General features: G+C 40.3%; 1 protein-coding gene across 1 annotated transcript; it reads right to left on the bottom strand.

Annotated features, from left to right (window-relative positions):
* Nucleotides 1–9,792: 9,792 nt before the first annotated feature.
* On the bottom strand, nt 9,793–16,966 carry LOC102772256 (U4/U6.U5 small nuclear ribonucleoprotein 27 kDa protein-like). The gene is made up of 6 exons (XM_006775315.2): nt 16,776–16,966; nt 14,995–15,136; nt 14,219–14,322; nt 12,952–13,031; nt 10,930–10,988; nt 9,793–10,438 (listed from the first exon to the last, which is right to left on the bottom strand). The coding sequence occupies exons 1-6, from the start codon at nt 16,891–16,893 to the stop codon at nt 10,237–10,239; spliced, it is 705 nt and encodes a 234-aa protein (XP_006775378.2). The 5' UTR covers nt 16,894–16,966; the 3' UTR covers nt 9,793–10,236.
* Nucleotides 16,967–19,553: the final 2,587 nt, after the last annotated feature.

Genomic DNA, 19,553 nt, shown 5'->3' on the forward strand with positions numbered 1-19,553 from the left:
AACATGGATTTTTGTTGTTTGAGACTTTGCTTTTTTATATCTGTACCCTGAACCTGGGACGAATTTCAGGCTCTGTTTGGGGAAAGAACTGTACTATGCCTTTAAAAAAAAAAATGCCACCAAGCAATTAGATCCACATTGCTTGAAATATGACTCAACCTATCATTTTAGGTGATTGGCAAATCATCACCTAATTTGTACTCTGGCTCTATTATCTTTACTGTTCTTTACATGGGTTCACCTTTAAGGGAATAAAACCTTTGACATGGTTTTAATATTGACAGTCCAGTATTCTAGACCAAATCTATCTGATAGAGCTTTCTGCAATGATGGGCATATTCCATCTGCACTGTCCCATATGGTAGCCAGTAGTTCTGTGTGATTACTAAGCACTTGCAATGTGCTTACTGGACTGAGAAAGTACATTTCATTTTAATGAACTCAAATTTAGATACCCACAGTGAGTCTTGGTAACCCTATTTTTGCATGTGATGTCACAAATTGTTCAGTAAACATGGTAATAGTATTCAAAGGCTTGAAATTCAATAAAATGTTGGCTGCTAAACACTTTCTAAAAAAGCTAATGACTACCATTGTTCATTTTATTTTGGCTTGCTAAGTTTCCAGCCATCCCCTCAATTTTGTGAACCTGATTTAATGGACTTCAATTTACTGGACAAAATTCTGGTCCATATGTCATATGTGAAAAGTAACACTCTGTTAATTTTAAAATTCTTTTTAACTAAGATCTGCTTAAAATTAAATTAATGAATTCTTCTATTATTAATTCACTGTTAGTTTTTATTTTTTGGTAATCTTTGAAGATATTTTTTCCATTCATTTTTTTAAAAGAAAAATATTTTTATTAATTTCAGAGCACAGGGAGAGGGAGAGATAGAAACATTGATGAGAGAGAACCACTGATCAGTTGCCTCCTGCACGACCCACCCTGGGGATTGAGCCCCCAAACTGGGCATATGCCCTGATTGGGAATCAAATTGTGACCTCCTGGTTCATAGGTTGACTCTCAACCACTGAGCGACACCAGCTGGGTTCACTGTTATTTTTAGGCCATATGTTGGAACATTAGTAATTTTGCCAACATAAATAAGTATTACATATGTACAACTATATTCTACATATTTAACTGATGTTCTAACATACATTAAGCCACACCCCAGTTACGTGCATTTATTTACTCCTGGTAACTGGTGAATGCATGCATTTACTAGACCTATTCAATATAAATTTAAAATTATTGCAATACATATAGAAAACTTTACTGTGATATTTAACTTTTCATACAAACTTAATTTTAATTACACAAATGTGTTTACACAAGTAAAAATAGGTAAGCTAATTAATGTTTTAACATATACATTTGGAAAACCTACTTTATTATAAAACAGACTAACAGATACCTTGCCTGAATTATTAGTCTGTTAGATTGAGGTTTCACTGTACTGTCAACAATAAAAAATAAATGAAAAAATAATACTTAGTTGTAAAATGATCCTACAGCATATATTTACACTTTAAAAATCCCAATGTATTTTCCTCATTTTGAACTCTTTGTTACTCATATGCATGCACAGATAAAGGTCTGAAAAGATATGGTGCAAAGAAAGGACAATAGGACCAGGATGAGGGGTACTGTGCAAATGGGATTTACCTTTGTCATAATGTTTTAAAATTTTCACAGGGAAAATGTGTCTAGCCCTAGACGGTTTGGCTCAGTGGATAGAGCATCAGCCTCAGACTGAATGGTCCTGGTTTCGATTCCAATTAAGGGCACGTACTTCAGTTGCAGGTTCCCCGCCATGGTTCGAATGCATGCAGGAGGCAACCAATTGATGTCTCTCTCATACTGGTGTTTCTCTCTCTCTCTCCCTCTCCCTTCCACTCTTTCTAAAAATCAATTGAAAAATATCCTCAGGTAAGGATTAACAAAAAGATAACGTGTCTATTACTTAGGTAAGTGAAGGTTAACATAAAAATGAAGGGAAGTGGCCAAGTGTAAAAAGGTCACAAAATCAACAGATATTGACTGCTTTACTCTGTGCCAGTCTGTATGGTGTGGGTCTACAGTAGCAAACAAGACTTGGAGAACTATAGAGTAACAAATGAATATAGTGTGTGTAAGGCAGTGAGAAGCTACAAGGAAAAGGAAAGTTTGCAGAGCATGTGGAAAACTGAACCCTCATACATTGCTGGTGGGAATATAAGAGTGCAGCCGTTTGGAAAACAGTTTGACAGTATTTCAAAAAATTAAACAGAATTATTATGTGACCCACTGCCATTCCACCTCTAGTTATACACCCGAGAATAAAAAACATATTCATACAAAAACTTGTATAAGAATGTCCATACCAGCACTATTCATAATAGTCAAAATGCCCAGCAACTGATACATTAATAAAAATGTGGCCGAAACCGGTTTGGCTCAGTGGATAGAGCGTCGGCCTGTGGACTGAGGGGTCCCGGGTTCCGTCCCGGTCAAGGGCATGTGCCTGGGTTGAGGGGACATCCCCAGTGGGGGATGTGCAGGAGGCAGCTGATCAATGTTTCTCTCCCATCGATGTTTCTGGCTCTCTATCTCTCTCCCTTCCTCTCTGTAAAAAATCAATAAAAAAAAAAGTGCTATGTGATAGAACAGAATATTATTCAACCATAAAAAGTGACAAAGTACTGATACATGTTATAGCATGAATCTTGAAAACATTATGCTGGAACAAACCAGACACTAAAGACCAAATTATTGTGTAATTCCATTCCATGAAATATCCATTTATATGAAAATGTCCACATCAGACACATTTTTAGAGACAGAAAATACATTAGTGGTTTCTGGGGTGGGGAGGGATGAGGAATGACTATTAAATGTGTGCAGTTTATCTTTGTGGTGATGAAAATTTTTTTTTGGAATTCTGGTGATGGATGCATAAGTCTTGAGTATACTAAAAACCACTGAAATGGTATACTTTAAGAGGGTTACTTTTTTCTCAATTTTTAAATGTTAAAAAAAAAAGTAAAGCAGGAGAAACATTATGCTAAGTGAAACAAGTCAGACACAAAAGACTAAATTATTGTATAATTCCACTCACATGAAATATCCATTTATATGAAAATGTCCACATTAGACACATCTTTAGAGACAGAACGTGGTTTCTGGGGTAGGGAGGGAAGAGGGTATTTGTAGGGGAGGAGGAACATTCCAGGAGGAACAAGTGGGAAGACCCTTAGGTAGACGCACACTTGTTCTGAAGGAACAGCGAGGAGGCCAGCAGCGTGGCTGAGGGCAGCAGGATGAGGGGGGGCTGTGGGATGACAGGGTCCAGACTTCAGGCTTGTGGACCACAGTAAGACCTAGACTTGTTCTAAATCACAGAAAATCACCAGAGGCAGGAGCAACACGATTGATGCACATTTTAAAAGGTTCACCTCGGCTGCTGGATGGAGGATAAACGGAGGGAGCAAGAGAAGGGGAGTTATCAGGAGGCCACCAGAGTAGTCCAGGCAAGAGCGATGGCTTAGGTTATATACGTTATAAGTTTCAACATATATCAAATCACTACAATGTATATTTGCAATGCCTTATAATTTCATGTCAATTACACTTCGATAAATCTGAAAAAATTAGATTGAAGCCCTGGCTGGTGTGGCTAAGTGGTTGGAGTGTTGGTCCATGAACCGAAGGGTTATGGGTTCAATTCCCAGTGAAGGGAATGTATCTAGGTTGAAGGCTTTACCCCAGGCCCTGGATGAGGTACATTTGGGAGACAACCAAGTGATGTGTCTCTCTCAAAACGATGTTTCTCAAGAGCGCGCACACGCACACTCTCTCTCCCCCCTTATTTCTCCTGCCCTTCCACACTCTAAAAATCCTTGAATGAGAATTAAGGGAAAAGAAGTGGATTCGAAATATACTCTTAGGGTCAAAAGAATTGGCCAATGAATCAGATATGGAGCACAGGAGAAAAAGAGGAGTTAAGGATGACCCTAAGGCTTTTGGTCTGACCAAAGAAGTGAGTGAAGGAGCCAGCCATTTACTGAGATGGGAAAACCTCAAAGAAGGCTGGGCAGGGAAATGAGAGTTCAGTTAATTTTAAATTTGAGGTGCCTAATAATCTAGGTCAGGGGTGGGCAAACTTTTTGACTCGAGGGCCACAATGGGTTCTTAAACTGGACCGGAGGGCTGGAACAAAAGCATGGATGGAGTGTTTGTGTGAACTAATATAAATTCAAAGTAAACATCATTACATAAAAGGGTACGGTCTTTTTTTTCAATAGTTTTATTCATTTCAAACGGGCCGAATCTGGCCCGCGGGCCGTAGTTTGCCCACAGCTGATCTAGGTGCATATACAAGCCTGGAATTCAGTAAAATGGTCAAGCTGGAAGTATAAATTTGAGAGCCATGACTAAAGATTTTGAAGTCAAATAGAGGTCTCTCTAGACTAGGGATTGAGCCCTGAAACATTCATAACATTTAGATACTTGAAAATACATTTGGCATAATTTATGCCCATTGAGGGGCAGCAACCTGTTATATAACCTGATAGATAAAAGACTCTTCAAACGAAGACTTCTCTTAGGATCAGAGGTGTCTTATCTTAGGTTTTGAAAGATTCCCTCCCCTATTTCTTTGGTGTTAGTTGATGGAGCATGAACCTATTGACCTACCAGATAATATCAGGTTATTTATTTACAAACCATGCTACCTTGAGGATCTCAAGTCAAATTTCCACAGACACCACACTAAGATGACAATCCAGACCTGTAATTTAGTTTGGGTTATATTTTATCCTGTAATTTTTAGCTTCCATATTCAAACTATTGGGTATGCACATATATGGTCAGAAAGAGTCCTTGTTGTGGGTAATTTAGATACATGAGTATTTTGGTGAGTGGGGGTATGGGAGTCTATTTAGCTCAGTTTGTAAAAGTCCAAGCAAAATAATCTAAGGCAGTAACACTCATGCAATGGGTACAAGTTGTGCAGCTAATGTAGCACATTCAAATATTTAAGCACTGAAGGCAACCTGTAGTATAAACAACAATAATTTCTGCCTTTATGGTCTGAAAAGCTTTCTCATCTGAGAAATGGAAATAATAATACCTGCTGTATTTCATAGGGATTAAATGAACCAAGGTGCTCTGTACACTGTATTATGCAATGCAGTCATACTACTATTTTCTTTATATGGAATAACCTGCCAGGAAAGCTTTTAAAGACCTACAATAGCTCTGGACAGTGTGGCTCAGTTGGCTGGGCATCATCCCTTGCACCAAAAGATTGACGATTTGATTCACAGTCAGGGCACATGCCTGTATTTCAGGTACAATCCCTGGTAGGGGGAGTGCAGGAGGCAGCTGATGAGTGTTTCACTCTCTCATAGATGTTTCTTTCCTTCTCCCTTCATCTCTCTCTAAAAATAAAAAAAAAATAATTAAAAATAAAAAAATTTAAAAAGAACTATAATAGGTGGTCAAATCTCAGATGCCATGAAGAATTTAAAAATCCAGCTAAAGACATAATATCAGCCAGGCCAGTGTAGTTCAGTGGTTGAGACTTGACCCATGCACCAAGTGGTCAACCAATTTGATTCCCAATCAGGGCACATGCCTGGGTTGCGGGCTTAATCCCCAACATGGGTTGTGCTGAAGGCAGTCAATGTTTCTCTTCGATGTTTCTATCACTATCCCTCAGCCTTTCTCTCTAATATAAACAAAAACACTTATATTTGTCCTTTTAAAATATATTTTTATTGATTTCAGAAAGGAAGGGAGAGGAAGACAGGACAAAAGCATTAATGATGACAGAGAATCATCTATTGGCTGCCTCCTGCACGCCCCACAATGGGGATCGAGCCCGCAACCCTGGCACATGCCCTGACAGGGAACAGAACCATGACCTCCTGGTTCATAGGTCATTACCATGCACTGAGCCACTCTGGTTGGGCTCAATAAAAACATTTAAAAAGACAAAACAGCCCAGCTGGTGTGGGTCAGTGGTGAACATCAATCAACCCAGGCACCAAGAGATCGCTGGTTCGATTCCTAATCGGGGCACATGCCCAGGTGGTAGGCTCAATCCCCAGTAGGAGGCAACTGATTGATGTTTCCGTTTCATCAATGATTCTCTCTCCCTACTCCTATCCTCACTTTAAAAATCAGTAAAAATATATATTTTTTAAAAAGACACATAAAATCATGTACATACAAGGATAGTGATTATAGAATTTTTTAAAATAGTAAAAGAAACAACTTGAATGTCCATCAATGGGGCATTAAAAAAAATTATAGTCTATCATTAAGTGGACTATATAATTGGTGCCATTAAAAGAAAAAAAAAAAAGCCTTGGCCAGTGTGGCTCAGTTGGTTAGAGTTTCATCCCATACACAGAAGGGTTGTGAGTTCGATTCTAGGTCAGGGCACATATCCAGGTTATGGGTTTGATCCCCCATTGGGCACATATGGGAAGCAACCCAATTGATGTCTCCCTCACATCTCTCTCTAAAAATCAATGAAAAAACCCCTACCAAATTCTTGGGTGAGGATTAACATTTAAAAAAAAAAGGCAGCAGAGCCCTGGCCAGTTTTGCTTAGTGGTTAGGGCAATGGTCCGTGAACCTTGAGTTTGATTCCCAGTCAGGAGCATGTACCTCGCTTGCAGGTTCTATCCCTGGTCCTAGTCAGGGCGAGTATGGGAGGCAACCAGTTGAGTCTCACATTGATGTTTCTCTCTCTTCCCCCTTCCCTCTCTTGCACTCTCTCTCTAAATATCAATGGGAAAAATATTCTTAGGTGAGGATTAAAAAAAGAAAAAAAAAGGCGGCAGAACTTCCAGTCAAGATGGTGGAGTGGGTAAATGTGTTCATCTCCTCCTAGGACCACATCAAAATTACAACTAAACTATAGAACCATCATCAGTGCGAACACACTGAAAACTAGCTGAACAGTCTTATAACTAAGGATATACAGAAGCCACATGGAGACTGTGAATTGTATTAATATTTCTCTTGGACTTTCTGGAATAAACCATATTTCATGATTAAAAAAAAAAAAGACAGTATTACCTGTACCTCTAAGAAACAGTGTTAAGCCCTAGCCAGTTGGGTCAGTGAACAAAGCATCAGCCTGTGGACTGAAGGGTCCCAGCTTTGATTCCGGTCTAGGGCACATGCCTGGATTGCGGGCTCAATCCCCAGTAGGGTGCGTGCAGGAGGCAGCTGATCAATGATTCTCTCTCATCATTGATGTTTCTATCTCTCCCTCTCCCTTTCTCTCTGAAATCAATAAAAATATTTTTCTTTTTTTAAAAAGGAAGAAACAATGTTAAGATTTACAAGTAAGTGAAAAAAGGTTAGGTGCAAAATAGTGTGTAAAATGTGCTTACATTTGAATAAGAAGATGCATTGTGTACATACAGAATCTCTGAAAGGATACACAATTAGTTCATCCCTATGTCCTTTGTCCTGTCCAAATTATGTCCCAGGTGTTTGTATTACTCAGAAAACCCCACAAAAAACAACCAAAATTTAAAATATAACCAGAGCCTCAAATATCAAGGAGATGTGAAACAGAATGGGTAATGGTTATTATCTTCAATATTAAAAGAGCATCCTTCAAATAAGAAAAAAAGCTTGCCAAAACACCAATGGATTCAAGATTTGAAATTAGCGCTTTACAAAAGAAATATATTTGGCAAACATGTTTTTAAAATGTTCTTTCTCCTTAGAAATTAAAAGCAAATACCAATATTTTACTTATCAGATTGGGAGCTTTAAATAAATTATTATGGCCCTGGCCTCTGTGGCTCAGTTGGTTGGGCATCATCCCTAGCAACCAAAAGGTTGCTGGTTCGATTCTGTCAGGGCACATGCTGAGCTCAATTACCAGCAGGAGGTGTGCAGGAGGCAGCCTTTCCCATCGATGTTTCTCTCTCTCCCCCACTTCTTCCTCTCTATAAATAAATTAAAAAAAATCCCAAAAAACTAAGCACATTCTGTACAATATTGGTGGTGTATAAAATGGGAAGGCTCACACTTTACTGGTCAGAATCAGTTGTTACCTTTCTAGCCATATATATGTATCAAAACCCTTAAAACATGCACATACACCCCTTTATCTCACATCTAAGAACTGAACCTGAGGAAATAATGCAACAAGTACAGAAAGATATATGTAACAGGGATACTACTTATAGCAAATCATGGGAGGGAAGCTAATGTTCACCAAGTAAGTAAATAGTTAATAATATATTATGGTACAACCAAGTACCTCCTAAAAGCTAAATTTCCAAAGAATATGTAAGAATATTAAAAAGATATTCACAGCACAGGATTAGCAAAAGAGAACTGCATTCTGATCTCATGGTTGGGAGTAAGAAATATATACCCATTAGATCCTGGAAAGATATATACCAAAATATTAACACTGAGTTTCTGGGGGTAGGTTTTACAGGTGATTTTGGCTTTTCCTTTACTGTTTGGTTTCTTCTGTTGTTTCTTTCTTTTTTTTTTTTTTTTTTAGATAATAAGCATGTATTGCTTTTAAAATGGGGGGAAAGCCCTGCTGGCATGGCTTAGTGGTTGAGCATCGACCTGTGAATCAGGAGTTCACGGTTCAATTCCTGGTCAGGGCGTGCAGGAGCCAGCCCAACAATAATTCTCTCTGATCATTGATGTTTCTACCTCTCTTTCCTTCTCCCTTCCTCTCTGAAATCAATAAAAATATATTTTAAAAATAAAATGGGGGGTAAATAAATGATATTGAGGGAAAAAACTAAGATGCACAAATCCAGTTATGCTTTTTCATTCTTCTAATTTTTTAACTAAGAATCATGATATCTAAATCTATGTATGAAAAAAGGAAATTTATAGGGTGATACTTTCATGTAGTAATACAATATGGTATTATAAAATACAAGAGGGTAGAAATATCGCTTTATTTGAGAAGCTTACATCCAAATTACTTTTAAGTGTTTTAAGAAGTCCTATCAAGCACCCAAGAAGAAAACATATACAGCTTCCACAGGAATAAAGACAAAAAAAAGGAAAAAGAAAAAAAAAATGGGGTTGATGATTGCCCCAAATACTTCCTAAAAGAAAAAAATGAAATATTCAACATTCTTGAGGCAAGGTAAGCGAACTGCACACATCACAGGTAAAATTTTCTTACTTTACAAAGGACTGTGATCCTGTTTTGATGCATTTGAAATACAAAAAACAAAACAAAATCCACTCTTCTGATCAAGATGAAGGAAAAAACAACCATTCTTCAACATTTCAATTCTCACGCAATGAAATCCAAAGGTCTGTTGAATCCACCTTTGCAATTCATGTCCTGCCTATGACAAGAAGAAAAAAATTCAATGTTTATTTTTTTAAAAAAATTCTGGACTCCTCTTATGAAAAAATAATCATGGCCCTGGTCAGGTAGCTCAGTTGGTTAGAGCGTCGCCCCTATATGCCAAGTTTGAGGGTTTGATCCCTAGTCAGGGCACATACAAGAATTAATCAATTTATAAGTGGAACAAGAAATCAATGTCTCTCGCTTTTTAAAAAATAAAAATAATCCTCACATGCTTTACAGATTACACCTGAATCGCCTTTAAGATGGCAAAGGATAGGGTAAGAAGTATTCAAGATTATTTAATGTACAGTAAGATGATATTACTTCACTTTCAAAATAAGCAAAAGTATTTTAGACTACTTACTGTAAAATCCAAATAGAAGTATAATAATATACTTTCGTAATTATTTGGGAAGATTCCACAGACTTTAAAAAATCAATTCAAAAATATATTTATTTTAGGTAACACTAAACACTTAGTTTAAGGAAATAGAGCAGAGCTCAAAACAGGTACTTGTCAAGTAAATCGGATTGCATACTGGTTTTCTCCATAACACTTTATTTGAAGGTAACTTTACAAAGGAATGTCAATGATGATTCTGGTTCCTTAACTCACCAGCATTATCAAATCACATTATTCATAGTCTAAATTAATTGGAATGTTAGTCTTTTATCAGTGATAAAGGTAGAGAGAAAGGCAATGTTTGAAGATGTCTTCCTGACTTTCTAATTCATTAGGAATTCAGTAAGATTTTAAGTACGAATTGGTTTGTCCTGTGGTATTAATAAAATGTTTCCACTTAACAGAAGAATGTATTTACAGTTAAAATCCTTACATAATCAATCTAGGTGAGTAATTCAGGAGAGATCTATTTTAAATCTATAATTTTAGCCTTGGCCGGTGTGGCTCAGCTGAATGAGCGTAGTCCCGTGAACTGTGGTGTCTCCGGTATGAGTCCCGGTCGTAGCGCATGCTTGAGCCGCGGTATCGGTCCCTGGTCGGGGTGCGTGAACGATACCGCCTATCATTTCTCTCTCGTGCTTCTCTCTCTCTCTCTCTTCTCTTCTCCTCTTCTCTCTCTCTAAAGTCAGTAAAAAAAGATTTAAAAGAAAAATATTTAATTATAATAAAAATAAACTCTAAAGACTAAAAACTCACGTTTTGAAGAAAGAACTACAGTGGGGCCTTGACTTACAAGTGTCCCTACTAAACGAGTTTTTTTGAGATACCAGCTGTCTCTCCGCAGATTTTTTGCATTGAGTTCATAGAGTAATTTGAGCTAACGAGCTCCTTAACGAGCTCGGTCTCGGAACGAATTAAACTCGTAAGTCAAGGCCCCACTGTATCTATACAGTTCTAAACCATTTAAGCTAATTACCCTTCTCTATAATAGCTATTAGTCTACCTATAAATTGGAAATTAAAATCCAGATCATAAGCAAGGAAGATTAAAACAAGGGACTGTATGGAAAATTGCTACATTTCTTACAAACACAATTATCCTATAATAAATTCTTTCCAAAGGACATAATTTATACATTGGTTCAAACACAGAAATGGGGATTATGCGTACCTGTATTTCTGAGATATATTTACGGCATAGGCATTTACACAGCCAACCAATCTTTTTCCCTGGAGAAAAGCAATAAACAAATGATAAAAACAGGAAGGATACATTAAATATGCCTTGATCAAAAGAACTGGATCCTATAGACAGACTTACATGGCAAGATGCATCTAAGAATGAGGTAGCCCAATGAGAGAAAGAATTTTCAGATCCTGATGATATCCCATGAGCTCCCAAGTATTACAACTCTGTTCACTTTTTTATAGTCACATGTAAACAAATAATACAATATTCAAAACAATATTTATAGTTAACGTATTTTTTACAAGAATAGTCTATTTATTTTTAGAGAGTGAGGAAGGAAGAAGATAGAAACATTAATGCTCCAGCAGAACACCGATCAGCTGCTTTCTGCACATCAGAAAGGAGCCTGTAAGCCTGCTTGTGTCCTGACCACAATCGAACCAGCAACCATTAAGTGCAGAGGATGATGCCCACTGAGCCACTCCAGCAGGCCTTAAATTTTTCACTTCAAAATAGTCATGCCTCAGTACTCCTCTTAGTTTATACACTGTCATTTAAAACACACACATGCCCTGTTTGGCTCAGTGGACAGAACATCAGACTGGACTGAAAGGTCCTGGGTTTGATTCCAAACAAACCTAGGTTGCATGCTTGATCACTGGCCCTGGTGGGGGCCTCTCCTCTCCCTTCCACTCTCTCTAAAAGTCAATGGAAAAAAATATACTTGTGTCAGGATTAATAAAAAATAATAAAAAAATAAAACACACACACAAAACACACAAATATGTGCGCCCTACACTATCACATCAGTTAGCAACTCCTAAAGCATGTGAAATTACCCTACTTTCACAACTCACTATTTTTCTCAATATTCTCAATTTCCATTTATGGAATTAAACAGATATAAAAGAAAGTTTAAAAAATATATTCTCTCTCCACATATACTTTCCTTCTGTCTATCCTTACTAGCTCCCTCAACCCCCCTCCTCTCCTGTCTGTTTCCCACTCCAACACTTCTTTCCCCTATTTCTCATTACCCGTCTCCCTATTCCTCTACTCTCTCCCCTCACCCTCCCTATAATCCCCGACTTCAGCTCCCTGTCCACAATCCCTCCCCTTTCCCTTATTCTTTCCAGTATTATAGCATTCACCTCCAAATCACTCCTCTCTGAGCTTAGAGATATGTGTGTAGCTACCCAATGTCATCTCTCTCCGGCAGCTGAGTTTTCTTCTGTTTCATAGCACTTCTTCTTCCCATTATCCTTTCTTGGTTAACCCTGCCACCCAGTCTTTCAGCCTGTCACCTCAGTCACCACTGACTGCTCACTCCCACTACTACGAACTCTGGCTCCTAAATGCTTCTCAATATTCCGGATCGTCCTCTCAGTTCATGTGTTCATCATCTTTCACTTGCATGACTCAGCAGTTCTCCCTACCTCCAATCAAATGCCTCCCATCTGTGCTCCAAGGCTGCCCTAGGTTATCTGTCTAAAACACACATATAATCCTATCATTCTTGTGTGGTTTTGGGTTTTTAAAAAATCTTTGCTATCTCTTACCATCCAAAGTATCAACTCTAAATTCCTTAACATGGCAAAGGGCAGCAAAAGTCCACTATGATTTGCTTCCTACCTCTATTTCCAGCCTCACTGTAGTCAGTGGCCCATCAGCATCTTTTTAACAGCCACTGAATTTGAAATTCCCACAATACACTGCTACTTCATGTCTACAGGGCATTTTCACCAACTCCTCCTGATCATCCTCTTCTTTGTACTGGCCCTTTAAGATCTAACTCGACCTTATCCCAGGCAAACACTGCCTGGATTCAATGGCACCTCACTGCTTCCTTCTCTGTACCCTCAAATCCCTTCACAAAGACAGTTATTGTCTTTTAACTGAATAAACTTGTATCAATTACACAGGCAATAGGAAAAGTATGGGAAAATGGGACAGTCATAATGGATTAATTCAAATCAGAATGCTTAACTGGCTTCGAGTACTTACTTTAGTTGAGTCAAAGGCGGAAAATCCCATTATCTTCATCATTTCTATTTCTTCTTCTGTTTTGCCCTCTAAATCTTCCTCTGCAAAAATAAGAGGTAATTTTTAAAACTCTATCATTTTATATATTAAGGGAATGGTGGCACTAGATTAATAGTCATTCCATGTTACCAGCAGAAAACATATAAAACAATCAGGTAGCCCTAACCGGTTTGGCTCAGTGGATAGAGCGTCGACCTGCGGAATGAAGGGTCCCAGGTTCGATTCCGGTCAAGGGCATGTACCTTGGTTACGGGTACATCCCCGGTAGGAGGTGTGCAGGAGGCAGCTGATCGATGTTTCTCTCTCATCGATGTTTCTAACTCTCTATCCCTCTCCCTTCCTCTCTGTAAAAAATATATTTTAAAAAAAAACCCCAAAACAATCAGGTAAAGATTTGAGTCTAACAAAAAAAAATTTCTCTTCAATTTGGGCAGAATGTAACTTGAGGTGCAAGGAAGGAATGTGCTCTCCACCTTCCAACAGAAGAAACTTCTTAAAAGGACATGTTGAAGCCTTTAAGCAGGGCCACCTTTCATATCAGACATGACACTTGTTTTGAAGGTACTTCCAAAATAAAATATGCTCACATGTCCTTCCCACATCAGGAGCACCATAGATAACCAGGAACTCATTAAGGTACAATTAAAACAAAATCTCAAACCATGCTAATTGAGCCTCACACTGTCGCAAAGATGGTGACACCCACAGCCAATGAGGAGGGAAGATGCTAATTGACTGCTCTGCCCTCTAAGATGGCAGTGCCGAGTCCCCTCAGCCCCACTGGGGCAGCAGGTCCACAGCAAGGCAGGGCCCCCGCCCAGGCGGGTCTGGCCTAGCCGTGCCTGCCTCTGGAGTCCTCCAGTCCCTTCAGCCCCCCAGCCCCCCAGGGCAGGCCTGAGGTGCAGGTAACCAGGGCTGGCCAAGGCTTGCGCTGCCAGCAGTGGCAGCAGCAGAGGTGTGATGGGGTGTCACTTTCCCCTGATCGCTGGGTCACCTCCTGCCCCCGAGGGCTCCCGGACTGTGAGAGGGGGCAGGCCAGGCTGAGGGACCCCCCTCCAGTGCATGAATTTCCATGCACCGGGCCTCTAGTATGCAATAAACACTATAAACAACTTAATACTTTTATAATGTTATCATGGTCAAAAATTATACTTTTATAATGTTATCATGCCTGAAGTTATCTAAACAAGGCTGCACTCTTCCTACAGTTATTTTCTAATAACATTACCAGTTATCTGACCTTCTTTGCTCTTTGTTTCTTTCTTTTCATCATCTCTTCTTTCTTTCAGTCGAGAAGGAGAAGGAGATGTGGATCTTTGTCGTCTTGGGGATCTAATATTTAATAAGTAAACATGTCAGAAACACAGACATACCTGGTCACTGTGTCAATCAGCACAGATATGCATGAGTGCCTGAAAGGTAAAGGCTGAACAAGAGTCAGGCTGCAGAGAACCACGAGCCCACTTCCTATAGAATAAGCTAGAAGGTTCCACCTACCCCAATTGTTAGCAAAAATACAGTCTTGCTCAGTATAGCTAGGGCTAAAAAATGTTCTGCAAGGCAGAAAAATATAACTAAACAGTTTCTAACAACGGCACATAAACACAAAACGTTGACTTAAACAGCAATGGATGCTTATTAGGAAATCACAAGTTCATTCTAAGGTACTTCCAAGATCTCACATTTTTTATTACATACTTGAATAAATCTTTATCACCAAAAAGTCAATAAAAACAAAACAAACACTTATTTCTTATTTTTGCCAAGCATCATGTTAAGTGCTTTTCTGGCATTATTTCTCATTTACTCCTAAAGGCAACTCTAGGAGTAGAGACTTATTAACCCCATTCACCCAGGGAAATGTTAGGTTTAGAATAAGATGGGCTTAAGTCCCCCCATTTCATGGCATTGTAAATGGCCTTATAAGTGATGAAAACAAAGTAAAGGGCAACAACTAGTTCCTCTCGGACTCGTGGTAAAGCTCTACCCATGTTCCGCACTTACCTGGAGCGCCTTCCGTGCGGGGACCCAGAGCGGCTCCTTTTCAGCTCTCTCTCCTGGGACCGAGACCTTTCCTGGTGAGTGGGTTCTTCCTCCTGGCGACTGGGTTCTTTCTCCGGTGAAGTGGACGGGGACCGCTTATGTTCTAACACAAGGAACAAAAATTGCAGAGCCAAAATTTACCTCAAATATTTGGCACTGGGTTGTCTCATAGGAATATAATGCAAGCCATTTCTAGTAGTCACATTAAAAAGTAAAAAGCAGGTGAAATTAATTTTAATAGAATGTTATTTGACTAAATATATATATTTCCAAACTATTATTTCAAAAAGTACTCAATATAAAGAAATTGACGTTTTTAGATTTCTTTGTACTAAATTAAGGAAATCCGGTGTGTATCCTACAATTAAAGAGCACTTCTTAATCCTGATTGGGCACATCTTTATTCTGACTGGGATCCTCAATAGCCATATGTGGATGCCGGCCTCATTTAACTTTAAAGAAAATCACGTCTTGACAAGTTGAAGGTGGTAAAAACCATCCAGGGGCAGAACCAGGGTCTAAGTCAGAGTACATGGCTCTGCCTCACTTATGGGGGGGGGGGGGGGGGGGGGGCGGAGGGAGGGGGGGGGGAGATCCGGAGACCTTAGGGGGTGACTTTTCTGGATGGAAAATTCTAAATATGAATTTCCAACCCCTGGCCGGTGTGGCTCAGTTGGTTGGGCTTCCTATGGTGCACACCAAGTTTTCGGGGCTGATTCCCAATCATGGCCCATGCCCAGATTGCCAGTAGGGGACATGCAGGAGGCAGGCAAATGATGTTTCCCTCTTTTAAGTCAATGTTTTCCTCTCCCTCTGTCTTCCTGCCTTTCTTTCTAAAAAAAAAAAAAAAAAAATCAATAAAAATATTTTTTTAAAAAGATCATGCCCTGGCCGGTTTGGCTCAGTTGGATGTGCGCATCCCATGCATCAAGAGGTCACTGGCCCAATTTCAGGTTGGGGCACATGCCCAGGTTGTGGGCTCCATCCCAAGTAGGGGGCCCATGCAGGAGGCAACCAATCGCTTTTTCTCTCACCCTCTCCGTTCCTCTCCCTCGAAAATCCATAAAAATAGACCTGGCCTTGGGGCTCGGTTGGTTCAGCGTTATCCCATGCACCAAAGGTTTGCTGGTTCACTTCCAGTTTGGAATAAAGAGTCGATTCCAATTAGGAGATAGGAGGGGGTGTGCAGGAGGCAGCCAGCAGGTGTTTCTCCCTCTCCCTTACTTTCTCAAATCAATGTAAAAAATTAAAAAATAAAATCAACAAAAACATATTTTTCAAAAATATACATTTCCCTATTATAAGCTGGAAAAACCGAACATTGAGCACTCAAGTTACAGGCGGTATCACGTGCTGAGCGCTGTGGAAGGTGCCATTATTGCTCACATCAGTTTTTAAAGCTAGGTAATTATTACTCCCAACGTCTAATTCCGGGAATGAGGACTCGGAACGGCTGGATGGCTGCACATGGTCACCCTAGAAATTAAATGAAGGGGCCGTGGTCTGATTCTAAATTACCCAGTCACAACGATTTTAAAAAGTTACGATGGGAAGCTGATAAAGAACGAAGCTTCAGTTTAGAAGGGGAAAAAAGAAAAAAAGCCTGCTTTGGAACCGGAGGGCGGAGGTGTTCGTTGCCCATCCACACCCACCCACACGCCGCTCGCCTGCTCAGGCGTAAAGGGCCTGCATCTCCGCGGCCCTCGCACAGAAAATAAGGGGGGAGGGGAATCGCCTCTTACCGAGCCCCAGAACCTCCAAATTGCTTCCAGACTCACCCCCCTGAGGGGAGCGGGAGCGGGAGCGGCTGCCGCTGCGACTGCGGCTGCGGCTGCGGCTTTGGCTGCGGCTGCGATCCATTTGGAAGGCTCCTCTACCTCACAACGCCTCGGAAACGACTGAGCAACAACTTCCGTCGGGGCCGGAAGTGCGCTTTCACTGCCGACTGGAAAACGTTGAAACGACGCGCAAAGGTTCCGGAGTCTGAAGAAGTGCGGCTGCGCAAAGCCAGCCCAGACTCAAGGGGCCCAATGGAGCGGGGAAATGTGGGGGAGGACCAAGTTGTTACTTCCGCTCCTCCAGCCCCATTTTCGCCGAGGCTTTTGTTCTGTGGTGGGCGTTAAGGTGTGCTAGTTGATGTTGTTATAGAAATGCGGAAAAACCCGTATACCCACCACCCAAACTCAGTTTTCATTCCCCCATCACCATTTATTTTCGCAGTTCTTGTTAAGTGTACAAAATACTTCCTTAAAAAGTATTTTTATATATTTCAGAAAGGGAGAGAGAGAGAGAGAAAGAGAGAGAGAGGACATCAACAATGAGAGAGAACCATTGATTGGTTGCCTCGTGCATGCCCCACAACTTGAGATGGAGCCAGCAACCTGGGCATGTGTCCTAATCTGGAAATGAACTGTGATCTTCCCGTTCATAGTTCTATGCTCAACCACTTAGCCACATGCACAAATTATTTCATATCAAACCAATTCTAAAATGCATTCACAAGCAGTTTAAGCCCACACCGGGAAGGAGGGTGGGTCAGGGGGCAGAGGGAGCCAGGGGAAAGCATGAGTAAGAAACCTGATTGTGCTATTTGCAGGAAGGAATGGGAGAGGCAGGGTAAGCGGGTTAATTTGTGATTGTCGAATTTGAATAATTTCAGTGGGTTTGGGGATGTAGGGGCTGTGCAGGTTTGCTACCTGACTCTGGAGTGATTAGGTTACTGCAGTGATTCTCAACCTTCCTAATGCTGAGACCCTTTAATACAGTTCCTCAAGTGGTGACCCCCAATTTCATTGTTACAAATTGAACATAAAGCATAGTGATTAATCACAAAAACAATATGTAATTATATATGTGTTTTCCGATGGTCTTAGGCGACCCGTGAAAGGGTCGTTCGACCCCCAAAGGGGTCGCGACCCATAGGTTGAGAACCGCTGCCTTAGAGGAACCCTGAGGAATGTTGCCTGGCTTGTGAAAGTTTGGTAAAGAAGGTGGTTGGAGGATATAGGCAGCCAATTGAAAGCACTTTCCCAAGGCCCCACGTGTCGAAACATGAGCAAATAAAAGAGATAAAAAGGTATGAGCAGCCCTAGTTGATTTGGCTCAGTGGATAGAGTATCCGCCTGAGGACTGATGGGTCCCAGGCTTGATTCCGGCCAAGGGTATAGGAAGCAGCCTATCAATGATTCTCATCATTGATGTTTCTATCTCTCTCTCCCTCCCTCTTCCTTCCTCTCTCAAAACAATTAAAAAAAATTTTTTTAAAGGCATGGGCAAAACGATTATTCACACAAAAATTTATTACACACCTGCATAACAGAGGATTAATAGTGAAAAAGGCATACCTGCTCTTGAGTAGACTGCTGGCCACTGAGGGATACAAACTAGTAAACAGTGTGAATGTGCATTGATGGGGAAAAACATTATGAGGGCACATAAGACTGGTACCTAACTGGTTTTGAGGGGAAGGGTTGTCAAGAGAAGTTTCCAGAAGGAAATGATGTCCAAACAAGACCTTAAGGATGAGTACAAATTAGCTATGTGAAATGGGGTGACACTTGTTGTGGTAAAAGGTGGTAGAGGTTGTCAAGGCTGCAAATGCAAGAGTAAGAATGAGCTATGCAGGGAAATAAAAGTATGGAAGCCACTTGGGAACAAGGAGTAGAAATCTAAAGACATGGCTAGAATAGACTTGTACACTATGGCAGCTATCCTGGGACAAAGGATGGGAGGGAATCAGATTGAATTCATTCAGAGAACACTTGAAAAATGTAGAGGCTTCATTGGGGGGAATATAATAGGAGGCTGGTTCAATAATCTAGATTGGAAATTACAGTGGCTTATAGTAGAATGCTGTCAGTAGGTATGGTGGAACGTGCTAACACTTGATAAACAGTTAGTGAAACCTGAATAACCTGGTGATGTTTAGATGCAGAGGATGAGGGAATTAGAAGATTCAAGAAAGACAGGCATCCAGGTTTCAGGTTTGTGGAACTAGGTAGATGGTAGCATCATTTGCTAAGATAAGGCATGTAGGATAAAATCTGGGGAAAGAAGATACCTTCAGATCAGGACAAGGTAATTTGAGGTGCCATTTTGAACACCCAAGAGGAGATGCCGACTAGGTGTGTTTCTGGAATTCAGAAGAAAGATCTATGCTGGAACCACAGAAAAAGAAATCATCAGAATACAGATGTGCATTTGAAGCACAGAGGGTGCACGAAATCACCCACCTGGTGCAAGCTCAGGAACAAGGGCCTGGAGGTAGCCAGAGGAAGAACCCAAAGACTAAGGAATGACCAGAAAAACAGGAGGAAATGGGGTGAGTGTGGTATCAGAGAAGTTTAAGAGAAGGCTGCTTTTTAAAGGCGAATAAAGTGGTTAATTTGAAATGTTAGTTAAAAGGAGTGAAAAAAATTCCAAACACATGGAGACTAATAGTTTGTAAAAAAGCCATTGTTGACTGGAAGTTTTAGTGAAGTTGAGTTGTGGGTGGCTTTTGAAGGGAAGACATTTTGGGG

Source organism: Myotis davidii, unplaced genomic scaffold, assembly GCF_000327345.1.
Source record: "Myotis davidii unplaced genomic scaffold, ASM32734v1 scaffold247, whole genome shotgun sequence".
NCBI classification, from domain to species: Eukaryota; Metazoa; Chordata; class Mammalia; order Chiroptera; family Vespertilionidae; genus Myotis; species Myotis davidii.